The sequence below is a fragment of the Amblyomma maculatum genome, chromosome 10, assembly GCF_055883805.1.
Source record: "Amblyomma maculatum isolate TAMU_Amacu chromosome 10, ASM5588380v1, whole genome shotgun sequence".
Taxonomy (NCBI): Eukaryota; Metazoa; Arthropoda; class Arachnida; order Ixodida; family Ixodidae; genus Amblyomma; species Amblyomma maculatum.
The window spans coordinates 58,590,821-58,611,677 of NC_139353.1; the positions used below are offsets into that span (position 1 = coordinate 58,590,821).

Sequence of the window (20,857 nt, forward strand, 5' to 3'; positions counted from 1 at the left end):
TACGATGGTCGTGTCTCTCTGGAGGTCTTTGAGCGCCTGCCGTTCATCCCGTGGTAGATTCTCTTCTTTTCGGCGTGAATGCAGATCTTTCAGTATCCCGACTATTTTGAGCCTGACTTCTTCTCGAGGACCTGTTTTCAGCTGTTGGAGGCCGTCTTCAAGAGCAGATACAATTTTCGGGAGAGGAGGTTTGTGAGCCTGAATATTGAATTTGTGTCCCTTGGCCAGAATTGAAGTTTCGGCGGGTGTTAGATTTCTGGAAGACAGGTTCGTGACCACGTTTGAATGGTCAGTAGGGGCGTTGTCAGGTCGAGGTTGTAATTCTGCCAGCTTCTTCATTTGCTTGGTGCGGTGTTTGTTGGCTTCGGAAGCTGCTGTCTCCTGGGCGAAGGCCTCAATGGGTGTTAGAAGCTTGGGCATCCTGTGCTCGAGCTGTCGACGAGCAAAAAAGGCGTCGGTTTCTTTTTTCTTGATCACTGTGCGGCACTCCCGTATCCGAGCAGTTACTAGGTGCTGTTCTGCCTTGTCGATGATGTTTCGTCCTTCCGGTGTGGAGACCGGGCGTCGGAGACGTAGGCAGTGCGGTATGACCTTGGTATCCTTGCACTTCTGGTTGAACTCCAGGTGTGTTTCGTACACCGAGATACTCTTCATAGTCTTGACGTACTTCTTTGCAAGCTGCATAGCTTGCAGCCCGAAGTCTGCACGGATAGATTGAAAGCTAAACATTTCGACAGATTTGCCTGTCTGGTTGGGTTGATAACTAAATAAAACTTGAAATTTCTCCAACCAACACTTTTATTTTATAAAACCTGACGTTTCGGAGCCGGCTCGGCTCCTTCTTCAGGGGTGCATGACGCGGGGCTGCGTGCAGCTATAAGTAAAGGAATGGTCGGGGGGAGAAGAAGGTGGGGGGGGGGGAGAATGGGGAAGGGTGAGATGTGTGTGAAAGAAATGAGAAGGAAGGAGGGGGGTTTAGACGAGTGAGGGTGCCGCAGGTGCAGGTGTGCTCGCTGGCGACTTTTTTCTTTTCTTCTGTGAAGTGGCCAGGAGGGAGCGAAGACCTTGCAAGTATACAGCAGGGAGGTTGCCTATTGTCCGGTTGATGTTATTCGCGGTAGACTGTATGTGCCATGACTCGAGGAGGCGTCTTTTGCGGTAATTGGTCTCGGTCTCCAGGATGAATGTTTCTTCGAAATTTATTCTGTGGTTGGAATCTTCTGAATGTTCGGCTACGGGGTTGCGTTCTCTTGAAAAATTTCGTACATCGTTCTTGTGTTGCCGAATTCTTTCTTTTAGGTTTTTTGTTTCGCCAATGTAGCTAGCATCACAGTCGGCGCAGGGAATTTTGTAGACAATGCCTTGGGCTCTTTCTCTTGGTGGTCGATCTTTAGGGAAGGGTAGCAGGCTCCCCAAAGTGTTTGAAGGCTTGTGCGCCACTCGAATTCCCTCTTTTCTTAGAATACGGGCGATGGTTTCGCTGGCGCCTCGGACATAGGGGACAGTGACCCTGCTACCCTTCCCTAAAGATCGACCACCAAGAGAAAGAGCCCAAGGCATTGTCTACAAAATTCCCTGCGCCGACTGTGATGCTAGCTACATTGGCGAAACAAAAAACCTAAAAGAAAGAATTCGGCAACACAAGAACGATGTACGAAATTTTTCAAGAGAACGCAACCCCGTAGCCGAACATTCAGAAGATTCCGACCACAGAATAAATTTCGAAGAAACATTCATCCTGGAGACCGAGACCAATTACCGCAAAAGACGCCTCCTCGAGTCATGGCACATACAGTCTACCGCGAATAACATCAACCGGACAATAGGCAACCTCCCTGCTGTATACTTGCAAGGTCTTCGCTCCCTCCTGGCCACTTCACAGAAGAAAAGAAAAAAGTCGCCAGCGAGCACACCTGCACCTGCGGCACCCTCACTCGTCTAAACCCCCCTCCTTCCTTCTCATTTCTTTCACACACATCTCACCCTTCCCCATTCTTCCCCCCCCCCCCCTTCTTCTCCCCCCGACCATTCCTTTACTTATAGCTGCACGCAGCCCCGCGTCATGCACCCCTGAAGAAGGAGCCGAGCCGGCTCCGAAACGTCGGGTTTTATAAAATAAAAGTGTTGGTTGGAGAAATTTCAAGTTTTATTTAGTTATCAACCCAACCAGACAGGCAAATCTGTCGAAATGTTTAGCTTTCAATCTATCCGTGCAGACTTCGGGCTGCAAGCTATGCAGCTTGCAAAGAAGTACGTCAAGACTATGAAGAGTATCTCGGTGTACGAAACACACCTGGAGTTCAACCAGAAGTGCAAGGATACCAAGGTCATACCGCACTGCCTACGTCTCCGACGCCCGGTCTCCACACCGGAAGGACGAAACATCATCGACAAGGCAGAACAGCACCTAGTAACTGCTCGGATACGGGAGTGCCGCACAGTGATCAAGAAAAAAGAAACCGACGCCTTTTTTGCTCGTCGACAGCTCGAGCACAGGATGCCCAAGCTTCTAACACCCATTGAGGCCTTCGCCCAGGAGACAGCAGCTTCCGAAGCCAACAAACACCGCACCAAGCAAATGAAGAAGCTGGCAGAATTACAACCTCGACCTGACAACGCCCCTACTGACCATTCAAACGTGGTCACGAACCTGTCTTCCAGAAATCTAACACCCGCCGAAACTTCAATTCTGGCCAAGGGACACAAATTCAATATTCAGGCTCACAAACCTCCTCTCCCGAAAATTGTATCTGCTCTTGAAGACGGCCTCCAACAGCTGAAAACAGGTCCTCGAGAAGAAGTCAGGCTCAAAACAGTCGGGATATTGAAAGACCTGCATTCACGCCGAAAAGAAGAGAATCTACCACGGGATGAACGGCAGGCGCTCAAAGACCTCCAGAGAGACACGACCATCGTAATCCTCCCAGCGGACAAAGGAAACACAACAGTCGTTCTGGACAGACAGGACTATCACGAGAAAATTTCTTCTCTACTCAACAGTCAAGAATACGAAAAATTGAAGAAGGACCCCACAACAAGTACCCAGGCAAAATTGAACAAGGTATTAAAAGAAGTTTTCAAAAACCTCCCAAACCACCGAAACCTCTACCTGCAGTTATCGTGCACCAACAGATCAACCCCAGCCTTCTACGGTCTGCCCAAAGTCCATAAACCTGGGACTCCTCTACGCCCAATTGTCGACTTCCGTTTCTCCCCCCTCCGTTCGTTGTCGGAATACCTGCACAAGCTCATAACACCAATCACGGGGAAAACCGCGACCCACGTCCGACACGCCGGGCATTTCATCGAACTCGTGTCCCAGGTGAGCCTTGAGGCCGACGAGTGCCTTGTTTCCTTTGACGTGGTGTCCCTTTTCACAAATGTCCCTGTAAATCTCGCGTTGGCCGCCACTCGAGAAGCCCTACAACGCGACGATACACTCAGCGCACGAACCCCACTCAGTGTAGACGAGGTATGCCGCCTTCTGGAACTATGCTTATCAAACACATACTTCTCATGCCGAGGAGAATTCTACAAACAAGTTAAGGGAACACCAATGGGTGCCTCCATCTCTGTCGCTATGGCGAATATAACTATGCAGCACATCGAAGAACGAGCTCTCAACTCTTTCCGCCCACCGCCAAAAATTTTTCTGAGATATGTCGATGACTGTTTCTCAATTATTAAGAAATCTGAAGTCCAAAATTTCCTCTCTCATCTAAATTCCATACAACCGGGGATTCAGTTCACCCTAGAAATGGAGAAGCGAGGCGCCCTGCCGTTTTTGGACGTTCTGGTGACCCGAAAAAACAACTGTCTGCGATTCTCCGTATACCGAAAACCCACCCACACAGGGCGATATCTGCATTTCACTTCGAACCACCCGACAAGCCATAAAGCGTCAGTTGTGAAGACCTTATTACAAAGAGTGGAAACATATTGCACCACAGAGCCCGACAAAGCAAACGAAAAACGCTTAATATTCAAGGAACTATCCATGAACGGCTACCCCAAAAAATTTATCCGGAATATCATTCGCCGCCAAAAACGCAACGACAGGCCCCGGGAAGAAAATAACCAGCAGCAAACAACTACATCTCAAAAGTACGTCACTGTCCCCTATGTCCGAGGCGCCAGCGAAACCATCGCCCGTATTCTAAGAAAAGAGGGAATTCGAGTGGCGCACAAGCCTTCAAACACTTTGGGGAGCCTGCTACCCTTCCCTAAAGATCGACCACCAAGAGAAAGAGCCCAAGGCATTGTCTACAAAATTCCCTGCGCCGACTGTGATGCTAGCTACATTGGCGAAACAAAAACCTAAAAGAAAGAATTCGGCAACACAAGAACGATGTACGAAATTTTTCAAGAGAACGCAACCCCGTAGCCGAACATTCAGAAGATTCCGACCACAGAATAAATTTCGAAGAAACATTCATCCTGGAGACCGAGACCAATTACCGCAAAAGACGCCTCCTCGAGTCATGGCACATACAGTCTACCGCGAATAACATCAACCGGACAATAGGCAACCTCCCTGCTGTATACTTGCAAGGTCTTCGCTCCCTCCTGGCCACTTCACAGAAGAAAAGAAAAAAGTCGCCAGCGAGCACACCTGCACCTGCGGCACCCTCACTCGTCTAAACCCCCCTCCTTCCTTCTCATTTCTTTCACACACATCTCACCCTTCCCTATTCTCCCCCCCCCCCCCCCCCCACCTTCTTCTCCCCCCGACCATTCCTTTACTTATAGCTGCACGCAGCCCCGCGTCATGCACCCCTGAAGAAGGAGCCGAGCCGGCTCCGAAACGTCGGGTTTTATAAAATAAAAGTGTTGGTTGGAAAAATTTCAAGTTTTATTTAGTTGAGCTAGCCTTAACGCATTTTTTTTTTTTTTCAAATTCTCGGGTGCAAAAGTGGAGGGTGGGTTCATTATGCGAGTGGGTTGATTACGCGACAAATACGGTATCGTTTTTTCGCATCGTAAGTGCCGTCACAAGCCGATTTCTGTATATCGAATTATCGATATATCGAACTATTTCGCGATCCCCTTCGAGTTCGATATATCCGGGTTCGACTGTATATATATTGTCACAGAAGCCAGTGAAACTGGTTCATCAGGTTTACTAGGACTAAGTAAAAGCACCGGCAAGATCAGGCACGGAACCGACTGGCGGGCGAGCACCGAGAGCGAAGAAGACGAGCGCGTGCCAGTCTCCCGAGCTCGCCACATGGCGGCGCCAGTACGATAACAATGCGGCATTGCCCCTCCTGGTGGAAAAGGCATCGTCCCGATGCCGAGTGGCGAGGTCGAGGATAACCGTAGTCGGCGAGGATGCGCGTTCACGTCAAGTAGTTAAAGGAAGCAAAGAAAAAAAAAACACATGTAGCTTGACCTAGCGGGAGTAGAAGGGCTTCATCCTGGTGACATGTACGACTTCCGATTGTGCTTGCCGTCGGGATGAGCGAACAGATCCTTGCGGGGTCACTTCGTAGGTGACGTCGCTGAGTTTGCGTTGTACTTCGTACGGGCCGAAGTAGCGGCACAGAAGCTTCTCGGAGCGACCCCGCTGGCGAACAGGTGTCCACACCCAAACCTGATCGCCAGGGTTGTAAATTACCTCCCTGTGACGAAGGTTATACCGTCGAGCATCTTTAACTTGCTGTGTCCGGACTCTCAGTCTAGCCAGCTGGCGAGCGGCCTCGGCATGCTGGACGAATTGGTCAGCACCGGCAATCGAAGGGTGGGCAAGATCTGGCAGTAGCATTGCATCTAGCATGGTGACAGCTTCGCGACCGTACACCAAACGAAACGGTGTAAAGCGGGTCGTTTTCTGGACTGCGGTGTTATACGCAAATGTTGCATACGGTAGTATCTGGTCCCAGTTCTTATGATCTTCGTCGACGTACATAGAAAGCATATCGGCGATCGTCTTATTGAGTCGCTCAGTAAGGCCATTCGTCTGAGGGTGGTAAGCTGTTGTTCTGCGATGACAAGTGCCACTGAGCCGCATCACTTCCTGGGTTAGAGCTGAAGTAAATGCCGTGCCTCTGTCAGTTAAAACGATCGCAGGGGCACCGTGACGAAGGACCAGATTAAAGATGAAAAAGTTCGCAATATCAGTAGACGTGCCGCTGGGAAGAGCTTTCGTCTCACAATAGCGGGTCAGATAATCTGTGGCAACTATAATGTACCTGTTGCCCAATGATGACGTAGGAAATGGCCCGAGCAAGTCCATACCGACTTGGTGAAAAGGTACTCGCGGAGGAACAATAGGCTGCAGCAGGCCGGCCGGCTTGACAGGTGGTATCTTCCGACGTTGGCAATCACGGCACGTCCTAACATAGCGCTGAACCATAGTGGCAAGCTTGGGCCAGTAGTACTTTTGTCGTACTCGTGCCAAAGTGCGCGAAAAACCGAGATGTCGGGCAGAAAGCTCGTCGTGGCATGCCTGCAAAACGTCGGTACGGAGCGGCGTTGGGACAATTAGCAGATACTGAATCTCCGTGGAAGCGTAGTTTTTCTTGTAGAGGACGCCGTCACGCAAGCAGAATGACGACAGGCCACGCGTGAAAAGGCGAGGCGGCGATGAGGCGGTTCCTTCGAGGTAATCGATGAGGGGCCGCAGTTCGGTGTCGTCTCGCTGCTGTTGAGTGAGATCTGGCGTCGAGAGAGCGCCGAGAAAGACGGAGTCATCTGTTTCACTTGAAGAACACGGGTAGGGTCTCGGGATAGGCAGTCAGCATCACTGTGTTTCTTGCCGGACTTGTACACAATAGTGACGTCGAACTCCTGTAAGCGGAGACTCCAGCGGGCTAACCTGCCTGAAGGATCTTTAAGGTTCGCTAACCAACAGAGTGAGTGGTGGTCGCTGACCACTCTAAACGGCCGACCATACAAATACGGCCGAAATTTTGTTACCGCCCACACAACTGCAAGGCACTCCTTTTCGGTCGTAGAATAATTCGCTTCGGAACGAGACAGGGTGCGGCTGGCGTAAGCAATCACACGCTCAACACCTTCTTGCCACTGAACGAGAACTGCACCGAGGCCAACGTTACTGGCGTCGGTATGCAATTCTGTGTCGGCCTCCTCGTCGAAGTGACCAAGTACGGGCGTTGTTTGAAGGCGCTTGCGAAGCTCCTCGAAGGCCCTTTGCTGCTCGTCGGCCCAGATGAAAGGCTGGTCGTCCTTTGTTAGACGAGTCAATGGTTCCGCTATTCGAGAGAAGTCGTGCACAATATGCACAGAGGCCCAAAAACCGACGCACGGAACTTTTATCAGTGGGGGTCGGGAAAGCAGCTACGGCAGCCGTCTTCTGTGGATCAGGGCTAATTCCCTCAGCACTCACGACGTGACCCAGGAACTTGAGCTGTTGGAATGCAAAGTGGCATTTTTCTGGTTTTAGTGAGAGTCCGGCCCCGCGGATGGCATTTAGCACGGCCGTCAGTCGTTTGAGGTGCTCTTCGTAGGTCGCAGAGAAAATGACTACGTCGTCAAGGTAGACGAGGCACGTCTGCCATTTCAGGCCGGCTAGGACAGTGTCCATCATTCTTTGAAAGGTTGCGGGAGCGGAACACAAACCGAAGGGAAGCACCTTAAATTCGTACAGTCCGTCAGGAGTAATGAATGCGGTTTTCTCTCGATCACGTTCATCGACTTCGATCTGCCAATACCCACTGCGTAAATCGAGCGATGAAAAATATCGGGCGTGGCGAAGTCGGTCGAACGAGTCATCGATTCGAGGCAATGGATAGACATCCTCTTTCGTAATTTTGTTAAGCCTCCTATAGTCAACGCAGAATCTGAGTGCTCCGTCCTTTTTAGCGACCAGCACAACTGGTGAGGCCCATGGACTTGTGCACGGCTGGATCGCATCATCGCGGAGCATTTCATCAACTTGCGCCCGAATAGCCTCTCGTTCTTTCGGCGATACTCGGTAGGGGTGTTGGCGGATAGGGCGCTCGGTGGGATCAACTATAATTCGATGTTTGGTTACTGACGTCTGTTTCACTTTGGAAGTGACGGCAAAGCAGTCACGGTAAGTGTCCAGAATTGCTTGAAGGCGGCGTTTCTGAGTAAGAGACAAAGCTGGGTTCACGTCAGTTTGAACAGTATGTCCAGTGCTCTCGGGAGGGTTCTCGTTGGCCAGCGAAAGGGCGCAATGGGCGGATGGCGCACTGACTTCGTCAAAATAAGCGATAGCTGTACCTTGTGGTAAATGGCGGTATTCGGCACTAAAGTTCGTTAAAAGTAGTTCAGTTCGTTTATTTCTCAAGGCAAAGATCCCCCGAGCGACGCAGACTTGTAGGCTCAACAATAAATTCACGTTCGTTTCCGCGAGGCCTTGCAAGGCGGGGGGATTGTCGCACTGCACTGTAACAAACAAGCTGGTGCGTGGAGGTAGAGTGACATGGTCGTCGCACACTCGGAAAATTGGCCTGTCTGTGTAGTCGTCGCTGTGCTGTCTGTACTCGTCGGAAATTGCGCGGTGAGTGGAGAAAGTCACCATGAAGTCACGGAGGTCGATGACTGCGTCGTTTTCTCTAAGAAAATCAAGGCCGAGAATCAGGTCCTTGGAGCACTCTGCTAGCACAACAAAGCAACACGAGAAAGTTACGTGGTGAATCTCGACGCGAGCGGTGCGCACTCCAAGCGGCGTTACCACATGCCCTCCGGCTGTCCTTATCGGGGCTCCGTGCCAAGGAGTTAGGACTTTTCGCAGAATGGCAGCAAGGCCATGACTCATAACGCAAAAATCAGCGCCGGTATCTACAAGGGCAGTCGTGTTGTGGTTATCAACGACGATCGGTATCTCGGCGGAATGCAGCTCACCGTCGACAAAGTGCGGCGTGTCAGGGATCGTCGGGCTGACGGGTCGTTCGTTGCGTCGAATTACGGCGTCGAAGGTAAGCTTCTGTGATCGTCGGCAGGTCGTCGGACTCGTTGGTGGTGCGGTGTGTCGATTGGGGGCGTCGGAGGAAAGCTTCGGCGATCGTCGAAAAGTGGTCGGATTGTTCGTCGGAGCGAAGGGTCGGAGGTCGGTCTGTGTGATCGAATCGGTAAGCGGAGGATGTTGGTCGTAGTGTCCATCGACGGCGGCCCTACCCCCGAGGGTCGCCGTCTTCAGTTTTCCCGGTGCGGACTTGGGGACTGCCTGAGGAAAGAACGGCGGCTGGTGGAAAACTGTCTCGGCGGTGGTGACCTGGACTGGCGTCGCTGGAGGGACGCAGGTGGGACGTGGTCACTGAGGTATTGGTCGATGTCCCGAGGTCGTTCGCCATAGCGTGGCCGAGGGGCATCCGGGGAAAATCCGCGCAAGCCCATCCGACGGTACGGGCAGTGGCGCAGAATGTGACCGGCTTTGCCGCAGTGAAAGCACAAAGGCAGATTGTTCGGCGTGCGCCACGCGTGTGCTTTGCGAACGGGTGGTCGAACTTCAGGCACACCAGTCGAAACTGGATATTGGGGTGGAGGACGAGCGGGAGGAGCAGGGTTGCAGGGTGCCAATGGTTCAGGCGCAGGGGTATGCAACACGTCGCTGTACGTCATGATCTGTGGCGCAGGCGGCTGGGGCGACGGTACTGATGGTACTGCTTGGCGGAGCTCTTCGCGCACAATATCCGAGATGCCCCCAACACGTGTATGTTGTTCGAGAGAGGGCAGCTTTTGCAGCTCTTCGCACACGATGCTTCGGATAAGTTCGCGAAGGACTTCCCTGTCGTTTCCGACCATTGGCAAGCGGAAGTCTACGGCAGCGATGTTCACAGAGCGATCAAAATGTACAAATCGCTGATTCAAGGCACGCTCGATGCTTGTTGCTTCTTTCGTAAAATCAGCAACAGTACGTGGAGGGTCACGTACAAGGCCAACGAACAGCTGCTCCTTGACGCCTTGCATAAGGTAGCGCACCTTCTTTACCTCCGACATGGACGGATCCGCCCTGTTGAAAAGGCGAGTCATCTCTTCCACAAACATGGCGACGCTTTCATTAGGCCGCTGTACTCGGGACTGTAGAGCGAGTTCGGCCATCTCTTTTCTTGTATCGTTGCCGAATGTTGCGAGCAGCTGCCGCCGGAAATCCTGCCAGGTGGAAATGGCAGCCTCATGGTTTTCGAACCACATCTTGGCGGCGTCTTCTAGTGCGAAATAAACATTGTGCAATTTTCGCTCCTCGTCCCACGCATTAAACACAGCGAGCCGGTCGTAGCTGGTCAGCCAGTCCTCAACGTCTTCGAACTTGTCGCCATGAAACGGCGTGGGCATACGTGGAGTATGGCAGATCAGCTGCTGGGCACTCACGGGAAGCTGAGTGGTGGTCTGAATTGCCGCTGTAGTCATCGTGGTTCGCGGTGGGGAAACAAGAGGACCACACTCGGTTGCTAAGCCTCTCAAGCGACGGCTCGCCTTGTGCACAGGTGTCGTGTCCACGGTGTGTAGATGGGCGTAGGGGGCAGCCAGAGGCTCTTCGTACATGGGATCTACCCAGCACCTCCACCAAAAATGTCACAGCAGCGAGTGAAACCGGTTCAGCAGGTTTACTAGGACTAAGTAAAAGCACCGGCAAGATCAGGCACGGAACTGACTGGCGGGCGAGCACCGAGAGCGAAGAAGACGAGCGCGTGCCAGTCTCCCGGGCTCGCCACATGGCGGCGCCAGTACGATAACAATGCGGCAATATATATATATATTATCACATAGCCGTTTAGGCCCGTAAAAGGCTGGTTTTTAATGGGGGGTTGATCTAACAGGCACAGGAGAGCAGGTCTAGAGCACCGAGAGACATCAGCCAACTTCAGCCTCTTTTAACCGAATGCCACGGGGCTCTTCTTCAAGTCCGCACACGAGACTCATGATGAGCAGCTGCCTAGCGGCTGCTGTTGCACGCGCTACGCATATATATATATTTATCTATATACCGTATTTACATTTAAATGGTGCGATCGCGAACATAGTAAGAGAGGAGTTGAGACCTAATAAAAGTGAAAAACTGAAAAAAAAAAAAATGTTGCTTTGCTGTTATGGCGCAATCTCGTCCAAAATCAAGGAAAGTGTCTAAATCATGAGCCTCATCTGCAGGTCATGAAGTGGATGGGTCTGAAGCTACCCTATTGTGATCTGGACTCTGAGGACATCCTGTCCCCTGCCAGCATCCAGAGGTTGGGGTTCCCCGCTCCAAAAACACCACTTCTTCGCTTCGTGGATAACCCCGATAGGGAGCTCCTCAGCGAGCGGAGCCCCTGGCACGGGGTGATGTGCATGGCTGAACAGACACTGGGCTACACGTTTCGGGACAAGGCATTCCTGCTTCAGGCCTGCACGCATCCTTCCTACTACAGGAACCGGTAACAGCGCTTCTGCCATTTTTTTCTGCTGGAGGTGCCAAGCTCTTTATTTAAGTTCACAGTGCAACCTAGGAGAAAGACAGCGGGAACCGATTTTATTGCAAGAAGCGACGTGTTAAAAGAAAAGCAGTTTGAAGCCAGAGTAAAATGAGTGCAGTAAAACCTACCTTATTTAAACTTTAAGGGAGTCCAAAAGAAAAAGTCTACTTGTTATCCACGTATTGAATGCTCTGCCAAGACTGCCAAAAAAACATCTATGTGAGAATAAAAGTGACTTGATGCAAACCTGGACAAGAGTTTTACGAGGGAGAAAGGAGCAAGCTCACAGTTGGCACATTAAGAAATGCCCAGATTCAAGTGATAACGACAGGCTCTTGATTGAAACAAGTGTGCGGTGAACAGTTGCAGTGTGATTAGTCCCACAAAAGAGTGACTAAAAGGAAAGGTAGAAGTTAAGCCCTACATGCGTATAATTTTTGCTTTGTTGTAGCGTTTTTTCTCTTCATGTAGAAAAAATGCTGAGAAGCTTTCCAAAGGCTCTACTGCTTGTCTGATTTCCTTCAGTGTTTTTTTTCAAGCTGTTTGTGGACTGGACTCTTTGATGAGAGCTCTTGTTTGCCGCCCTCCGCCCACTAGGCTGACCGACTGCTACCAGCGGCTTGAGTTTCTAGGCGACGCAGTCATCGACTACCTGGTGACCCGTTACCTCTACGAGGGCCCCACCAAGTTCAACCCGGGACAGCTGACGGACCTGCGCTCGTCGCTGGTCAACAACACCTTCTTTGCTGCACTGGTGGTGCGTCATGGCCTGCACCGGTGCCTGCTGCACATCAGCCCAAACCTGTTCAATGCCATGGCCCGCTTCGTGCAGCACCAAGCCCGGTTGGGTGAGGACGACTCCGGTGAATCGTCGTCCGAGGGAGAGGAGAGTGCCACCCTGGAGATCCTCGACCTGAACGCACACAGAGACGAAGTCAGGGACAACCCAGCCTACTGGAAAGTTCTCCAGGTGGGTGGCATTCTCAGGGAAAACAGTTGTCTAGCACGTCGTCTTTTTGTAGGTTGGTAACATATTCCCATTGTGATGGTTGTAGCAAGAATGGGACCATCGTGTTCCCAGACATCATGCGTTAATGATGTTTGGCCGACATCAAGAAGAGCAAGTGAGCATGGGCAGGATGTGTAGGGATGTGTAAGGATGTGTATCTGATGATCAGTTACAGCAGTGTTTAGTGTTCCTCAAATGGTGGTCCATGGGCCCCAGGGGGTCCGCGACACCCAACGGACACAAAAAAAAAGATAAGGTATGAAAGGCCGCACAATAGCTCTGGCTTGGCTTAGGACAGCTTTGCAGGTTTTTTTAAAAGCATGGAGGCTCAAAGCCAACTTTAGTTACTCAAAGTGAAAGAAGCAAAAGGAGTGCGGAAACAGAGAGCGCACAAAATATCGAGCGAGAGAAAGGGAGAATGTCTGCGGCGTTTATTGATGCCAGCATCAGGGAAACTCGAGCTCTGGCTGCACTGCTGGTCGTGGCATCAATGCAAAGCATCTCAGTGTCCGACGAGCAAGTGCCACAATGTTGGAAGGAGTTAAATCCATTCTAGTGACATAGTGGCATACATACCAGCACTGACAAGTCACCTCTTCCCCACGTCCTGTGCAGGTCGTGGTGTGCTGCTTTATCAAGTGCTCATTTTTACCTTAATTCAGTCCTATTTCCGCGACCTGAACCTGTAACTACGCCAGCAGTCTACACAAGATCACTTCCTCGTGTCCTCCACCACTTCCACTGGTCCACAAGGGGTCTCTGATGCATCCATGGCTGAGAACATAGTAACGGAATGGGTTCCAAGCGAAGAAAAATGTCCCACAGTGTGGTAGAGAATCAGGTGTATAGATGTGATTTATAATAGTTGGTTCACAGGAAAGGAAACGTGCAGTATCTGTGACATTTGTTTCTGTGGGCACCGGAACCCCGCCGGAAGGTGGCATTGGAAGTGAAGAGAGAGAAAGAGGAGCCGTAATGAAGGGCTACGGAGTAATTTTGACCGCCTGGGGACCTTTAACGTGCACTAATATTGCACAACACACGGATGCCTCTTCGTTTCGCATCCATCGAACCGCCAGTGACTGCGTTTTGATGGAGGCGAAACGAAAAGGCGTCCGTGTGCTGTGCAATATCAGCGCATGTTAAAGGTCCCCAGGTGGTTGAAATTACTCCGTAGCCTTCTACTACAGCTCCTCTTTCTCTCTTTCCACTTTCAATCCCACCTTCCTTCCTTCTCTTATGGCGTAGTTCAGGTGTCTGCAGAAACAAGTGTGACAGGAAGATTGATTTCTCTTTAACAATGTATAATGATTCTCCTATGTAACTGTCTCTGCTAATGCTGCTGACTTCTACGGGAGACGAAGCTTGTCAAGCGGCCATTGCAAACTGCTTTTTTTTTTGTCAGCCACGGTTTTTGTATTACAAAAGCTGAAATAAACTTGACTATCTTGGCAAGATTGTGGGGATCTGTAGTGGATATAGTCAGGCTGATGATGGTGGTGGTGGTGATAATGATGATGATCTGAACTGAACTGTACTGCTTGTGTACAGTTCTGCTGTCCCACATGGGTGTTTTAACCCTTTATTTTTTTTTTTTTTTTTTCGAAGCGTTTGCCACAAGGCATAAGTTGAGAAAGGGGGAATGGGATGCAGGAGATAGAAAGTTAAAAGAAGGAGTGTAGTCCAGTTGTGCTTATGAATTCGAGAAGGTTGGCAGTATAGCGATTGTCCATTGTCCATTTGTCATAATCACTATCGCGATTCCACCGCAGGCCCACCTTCATGATTATCCGTTGCCTGATGTGCGTTGTTGATGGACACGTCCACAACAAGTGGCGCACATCGCAGACGTCAGGTGGAGTGTCACAGTGAGGGCACCTGTCAGTCACTGGTAGGTCTTTTTCCCGCCATCGATGTCGAACAGATGGGGTCAGAGCCGCCCCTGCCCGGATCCGGCGCACTGTCACCTCCTCCTGCCGAGTAAGACTACGGGGGAGAGGGTGCGAACACGGAGGAATGAGAGCGCGTGTTCGGTGGCGCAGAACTTGCGAATCGGAAACGTGGGACAGGAACGGATCTGGGGGAAGAGGGGAAGGTGGTGGATCGTCTGATGTGTTTATATGCGTCATAGCATCTGCTTGTATGTTATGGGGATCGCGAGCATGGCCGCGAATCCAGTGTATGCGAATAGGACATGGGTACTTTGAACATAGCAAATGTATGGACTGTGTTATTTGGAATGTGCGTCGAACGGCCTTAAGCTGTTTAAGGGCAGTGAGAGAGTCTGTGTAAAGATGAACTGCATTGAATGTAGGAACTGGTGGGAGGGAATGTATAGCATTGTAAATTGCTTGGAGTTCCAGTGCCAGAGGGGTGCACGTATCCGCGGTATATGTCACGTGAGTGTTGAGATGCGGATGAGAGGGACTATACACGGCAGTAACTCCTCGCTCTGCAGTATGTGATGCATCGGTATATAATATGCACCCTTCAGGCAGATGTGCGGATGATACCGACGGGGAAGCAGTGGGGCGATTGTCCGTGAGCTGGCAGTACGACCATGGAGGTAGTGTCTTTAAATGATGTAGTTGTAAAGACTGTTTGCGAGCTCTGTTTGCCGTCCGCTGATCAACGAGTTCAGTGAGCGTATTTAGCTGGGCATACTCCTGAAGTACTGGTATGGGTGTTAGGCGGGGGAGGTACGTTATTGCACGCATAGCCTCACGATTGATGGCCTCAAGGGAGTCCCACTGTCTGCGGGTGAGACGTTGAAACTGTGCCTGGTATATTATACGTGGCTGGAGGACAGAGCGAACAAGCTGGCGGGCCGTGTGAGCACGCGCGCCGCCAGAGCGCATAGCTATGCGACGAATGAGGCCTAAAGTAGCGTGAGCGGTCTTACGGATGGCTGTCAGCCACGGTGTGCCAGTCCAAGAGGAATGTAGAAGAAGACCAAGAATGCGAACGGTTTGTACTTGAGGAATTGGGGTATTATCTATCATAAAATTTATATTGGGAGCTTTCCGTAAGCCAGCTTTATTTCCAATTCGAATGAAACAGGATTTTGTATGCGAAAGAGTTAGGCCCAAAGGAGGGAGGCGAAATGTCAATATATCCAGCGCATGCTGGAGGGCCGCCTGATGGACAGACGTATCTGGGTGACAGCACCATAAGGTTATATCATCGGCATACGCAAGCACCCGTATAGAAGGGATGGCCTCTAGGGCTCGAATAAGTGGAATGAAGGCCACATTAAATAAAGTAGGGGCGAGAACGGAGCCCTGGGGCACTCCTCTGTTTGAGGGGAAGTGACCAAAGGGCTTTCCATGGACACGCACACTGAATGTTCTATTTGTTAGAAAGGCGTGAATGGCGAGGAGAAACCTGTGAGGAATGCCAAGAGTTTCTAGGGAGGCAAGAATGGCTGAGTGAAGGATGTTATCATATGCCTTTGTTATATCTGTAGCGATCACAGTTCTAACAAGATGACTGTGCGGAGAGTGGTGAAGCACGTCAGCAGCCAAAGTAGCAAGACCGTCCTCCGTTCCTATTTGCGGGCGGAAGCCAATTTGGGATTCTGGATAACAATCATGGGATTCCAACCACCACGATAAGCGAGTGGCGAGAATGTTTTCGTAAAGCTTGCAGATTGTTGGCGTCAGGGAAATTGGACGAAGGGCCGAGAGAGAAACTGGAGGATGACCTGACTTCGGTATTGGAACAACAATAGAATGCTTCCACTCGTCCGGCATGACACCAGAATGCCACACGTCATTGAATGCATCAAGCAGGGCCTGCAAAGCAGTCCCTTCCAAGTTGCGGAATAAGGAGTTAGGTATGCCGTCGTGGCCGGGAGCAGAGTTAGATTTGAGGCGTTCAATGGAGGCCAGCAGCTCTGCCATGGTTAGGTCAGAAGTAATCTCATCGGGGGGTTCGGTAACCGGTAAGCAAGGTGGAGAAGTTGAGGTGGAATCATAGTGGGAAAAAAACTGTCTGGCCGCCTGTTTTGCAAATGTGTCCTCATCTACATTCATAGCAAGGCGAATGCTCTCTGTGTAATCAGAAACTTGAGAAGAGCGCTCCATGGCGTGAAACACTCTCCAAAGTTGTCGATTACTCTGCTTGGAGGACAGGCGCTCACACCATGAAGCCCAACGTTGCCTTGCTAGACGCTTTTCATACCGCCTCGCACGCGCGGTAGCCCGGTGAAGAGCGGGGATAGCCGATGGGTCATCGGGGTTACGAGCAGCATAATGATCTGCCTGGCGACGCAGAGCCCAAAGATTTAGGAGGTGGATGTCCGGGTTTGGCTCGTCTTCATTTACAGTGGTGGTAATCGTGTGGGACGCAAGAACAGCAGAGAGAGTAGACAATGCTGATGATGGGGTGAAATCAGATAAGCGATTGTCTGCGCGTACAGAGTCCCAAGATGTTATTCGTACGCTACGGCGTATTTTACGTATCCGCGAAGGAGTGAGAGAGATAAAGATAGGACTGTGATCACTACCCCAGGTATCTGGTTCAACAGCCCAACGAGGGCTACCAGGGCCTAGCCACCAAGTCAAATCAGGTGAATAAGGCCCACCTCGTGGACGGGTAGATGTATGCGGGTGGTTTAAAAGGTGAAAAGAATTATCTGAAAAGCTTCCCTGGATGTGTGCACCCCTGGGAGAATCCGATGGGTAACCCCACGAGGTGTGTGCGCCATTGAAGTCTCCACCGACTAGAATAGAGATACCCGAGTAGGTAGAACGCAGAAAACGAACCCATCCAAGATTAGGAGATGCGGAACCAGGACGGCCATAAAAGGAAACTAGTATAAGTGACGTGCGCACAGGCTTAACTAGGAGTGCTACCACCTCTTGGCGTGTGTTACACCAGCGTGAAAGGTCGATCGGTGTGTGGGGAACTGAAGTGTGAATATAAATTGCAGATTTACCTGGGCTGTGGGAAGAGGTGATGCAACGGCGATCAGGAATGGAAGGTGAATGGTAAGCGCAGAATCCTGAAAGGCGAGGAAGTGAGTTATGCTCTTGAAGTAAGAAGGCCCACGCCTTTAGCTTTTTGTCGCGAAGACGGATGTTCACTTCAGAGGCCTTATTCGCAAAGCCTCGACAATTCCACTGCACCACCAGAGACAGTGCATTATCCATTGCGAGGCCGAAGAGCTTCTACGATGAGGGAGGTCACCTGCTCCATAAGGGCTAATATTTTATCCACTGTCGGGGTATTCGGGGTTAACGTGTTGTCTGCACGTGATTGTGGTTTGTTGCTTATTCGAGGGGATTCATTTGAAATCTTATCACGAGGTATTATAGTTCTTCGAGAGGGGTGAGAGCGACGCTGTTCTCGGAGCTGGGTGAGTTCGTCTAGACGTTGGCGAGCCTCTGCAATGGCATTGTCTAAAACAGCGTCTTCATCTGCGGCATCCACATGTGATTGGTGCACTGGCCGTTTTGGTGTACCATTTGATCCACGAGGGTGGGTCGCTTGTGCGTATGAACCATGCTGAGAAGACGTATGATGAGCAGGTGGGTCAAGTAAAGGAAGTGCAGGGAAGTCGGTTTCTTCACATGTAAGAGCAGCGAAGCGATTACTTGTAGGAATATCTTCTTTTCCAGGCGGCTTGCGCGACGGCCTCGTTCTCTTCTTCTTTGGACAAGCGGGGGAGCGCATGTCATGGTCCGCCGATTTGCATAGGGCACAAAGCGCTATTGGTTCATTCATGTCGGCCACAGCTGCCGGATTAGGGCAGGTATTTTGCATGTGCCCTTCTTTATGGCAGTGATAACAAAATATACGACGAGGTCGGAAGGGCTGTGGTTTGATAATCGCACCATAATAGGTTAGGTACTCAGGCAAAGTCAGCGGGCCTTGTAGAGTGAGTAGGTATGAACCTCTGCGCCCCAGAGGCCGTGCTTGCAACACTGAGTGAGTTGAACAGCGAATGTTTGCTCGCACCTCCTCAGAAGGACTTCTGCTGTCAACATGGTAAACGACGCAGCGGAGGGTGTCAGGGCCAGAGGCAAAATATATTTGCACTGGGACATGCTCATTCGCATCCAGGGGAATTTGAGTAACTGCACACATTTTCTGGGCGTCCACCAAGGATGGCAAGTTCACCGTAATGGTGTTCGATGGGCGATGGACGACAAATCCACAGTAGTTAGTAGAACCTAGAACTTGGTCAATTGTGGCTTGGACACACCGGGGAGGGATAGTCGTTATATCAAAGCGCAATGTAGGCTTGATGGTGACGCGGAACGAGTTAGCAGCAAGTGGAAGCGAGGCTCGACTCACTGGCGGCATCTGTGGTGGTGTCAGGGGCTGACACGCTGTAGTTGGCCTTGGAAGGGAAGACTGAATCGGTGCGACGGGCACAGCTCCTTGAGGGAGGGCTACAGGCACCGAGGCGGCGGTGCAATCCATGGGACAAGCCGAAGTCGTTCCATCCAAAGACGAAGCAGACTGGGGGCATGTAAGCGTTGATGATTGCGTGGACGTGGATGTTGCGCCAGGTTGTAACACAGCGGAAATCCGCACACCTGTCGCCGGCGGAGCAGAATCCATGCAGGCGCGTAGCCCAGCCTCGCTCGGCAACGCCGAGCTAAGCCTAGCCTGCGCCTGAGGGATCCGGTTGGACTTTCTTACTTGAGAAAGGGCCCACCGAGTCGGAAATCGCTCCACAGGGGCGTCTTCGTCATTCGTTCTTACGGAGGGCACCGTCCTACCCACACAAAACGACAGTTAATAGGCGAAACAAGATAAAAACACAGAGCTCTAAGCGGACACGTATCAGCTCAGGCGCTTCTTCTTTTAGGCAACCCTTTATTTGATGTGAGCAGTAATGTATGTCTCATGTGCATACAAATGATAAACTGGCACCACTCAGAATGGTTTCAGAAACTGAATGACCACTTTCAAGTGATTGTGACTGCTGGTTTTCTAGACAAAAAGCTTAAGCATTTCTGCTAATTACTCTGTAAAAGAAAAAACAACTGATATAGTGTGCAACCATATCTGTCTTTTCGACATATATAAAATGGGCATTAAAATCGGAAATTTCTTCAAGGAGTATAAATGAGGTAACTGACGAAGTGACTACAGGAAAGACTGAAAGCTGAACAGCTTTTTAAAATTTTTTTTTCTTGCAAAATTGGCCCACAATAAATTGTGCACTCACCCTTGTAAAAGTGCAGAGAGAACTAAGCAGGTCTATTAGTCAAAGATACTAATATGCCAATAGGTATGTTTGTTTGGTAGTATTCAGCATGTGGCAGTACAGTCGAACCCACTTATAACAATATTGAGCCTACAAAATATCAGTTATAACTTGTAATTGTTATAACCAGTTTAGCCCCCCCCAAAAATATATAAGGAGTGATAAACTTCATAGAATTTAATGACAGGAAAGTAGCTTACAATGTTCATTTCTTTGCAGGAGAAATCTGTCTGTCAGCTTTGGCTGCTTCACGGCATATTAGTTCACATCCCCCCGTGGTGTGCCTTATTCTGCACGTGTGTAAGTGGGGAACTCTTAGCAAGAATGAAGTCCCGGAGGAATTCTATCATTCGTAAGGCGCCTTTCGCACAGCCTCCTGATCATCATGCCTATTCATTGTCAACGTGCAAGACTTACTTCAAGTATTGACACCCCACCATTATGGCTGTATAGTTTGGAGCTCCGCGAACCTTCATGTTACCGGCATTCCGAATGAAGCCCGCTTTCCAGAAGAAATTCTTGACACGAAACTTGATGAGCTTGCAAGACTGAGGAAACAGCAACGGTGGAAAGAAAAGGATTCGCGTTATATATGTGGTCCGACTGGTGTGGTTGCAGAGTTTCTGTGTTTTTGTCTCTCTCAAGCCCAGAATACATGCGGCGTTTTTTTCCTCGATTTTTATGCGTCAAAAAGTACCGCGCCGACGCGCCACCCAGCCCGAAATACATGGAACGACGCAGCAGCGCGAGCGCTGCCTCGGTGCGAAAACAAATGCATCAGCGAGTGGAAATAACCGCAGAGCGAGGTACGTGAGAGAAGCGACGCTTTCCGTTGTGTTAAAATCGCGAAAATATAGAAACCATACATAGGTCGCAAAAGAATCTGGTGTGCTCGAACAAACGAAGATACCTCGGAATGCTCGCTCAGATACCAGCAGCACGTTTTTTTTTTTTTTTTTTTTTTTTTTTTTAATACACATTTCGCTATTTCGGTCCAGGGAGAAAACACATACATGTGGTCCAAGAGTGGGTCGTATACTCACAAAATAGCGACATTGCATGCTTGATAAAGCATTTATTTTCGCAATAATTACATTTCTGCAGCCAAACTGCCGCACCTCTCGTCAACCATGGCAACCATGTTAACACCGGCCGCTCAAACCGGAAATTGGCTCCTATTGGCTCGCATCCGCAGCAGCTTCCAGTTCAAAAGGACACCGTGCTGCCCGCGCATCAAATATCTGG

General features: G+C 50.4%; 1 protein-coding gene across 1 annotated transcript in view; it reads left to right on the top strand.

Moving 5' to 3' along the window:
* Positions 1–20,857, top strand: part of LOC146176591 (endoribonuclease Dicer-L-like) — an 85,770-nt gene that overhangs the window by 54,719 nt on the left and 10,194 nt on the right. The window contains exons 18-19 of the mRNA XM_084582844.1: positions 11,077–11,342; positions 11,979–12,351. Of these exons, the coding sequence (XP_084438970.1) occupies positions 11,077–11,342; positions 11,979–12,351 (639 nt within the window). The remainder of the gene's footprint in view (positions 1–11,076; positions 11,343–11,978; positions 12,352–20,857) is intronic.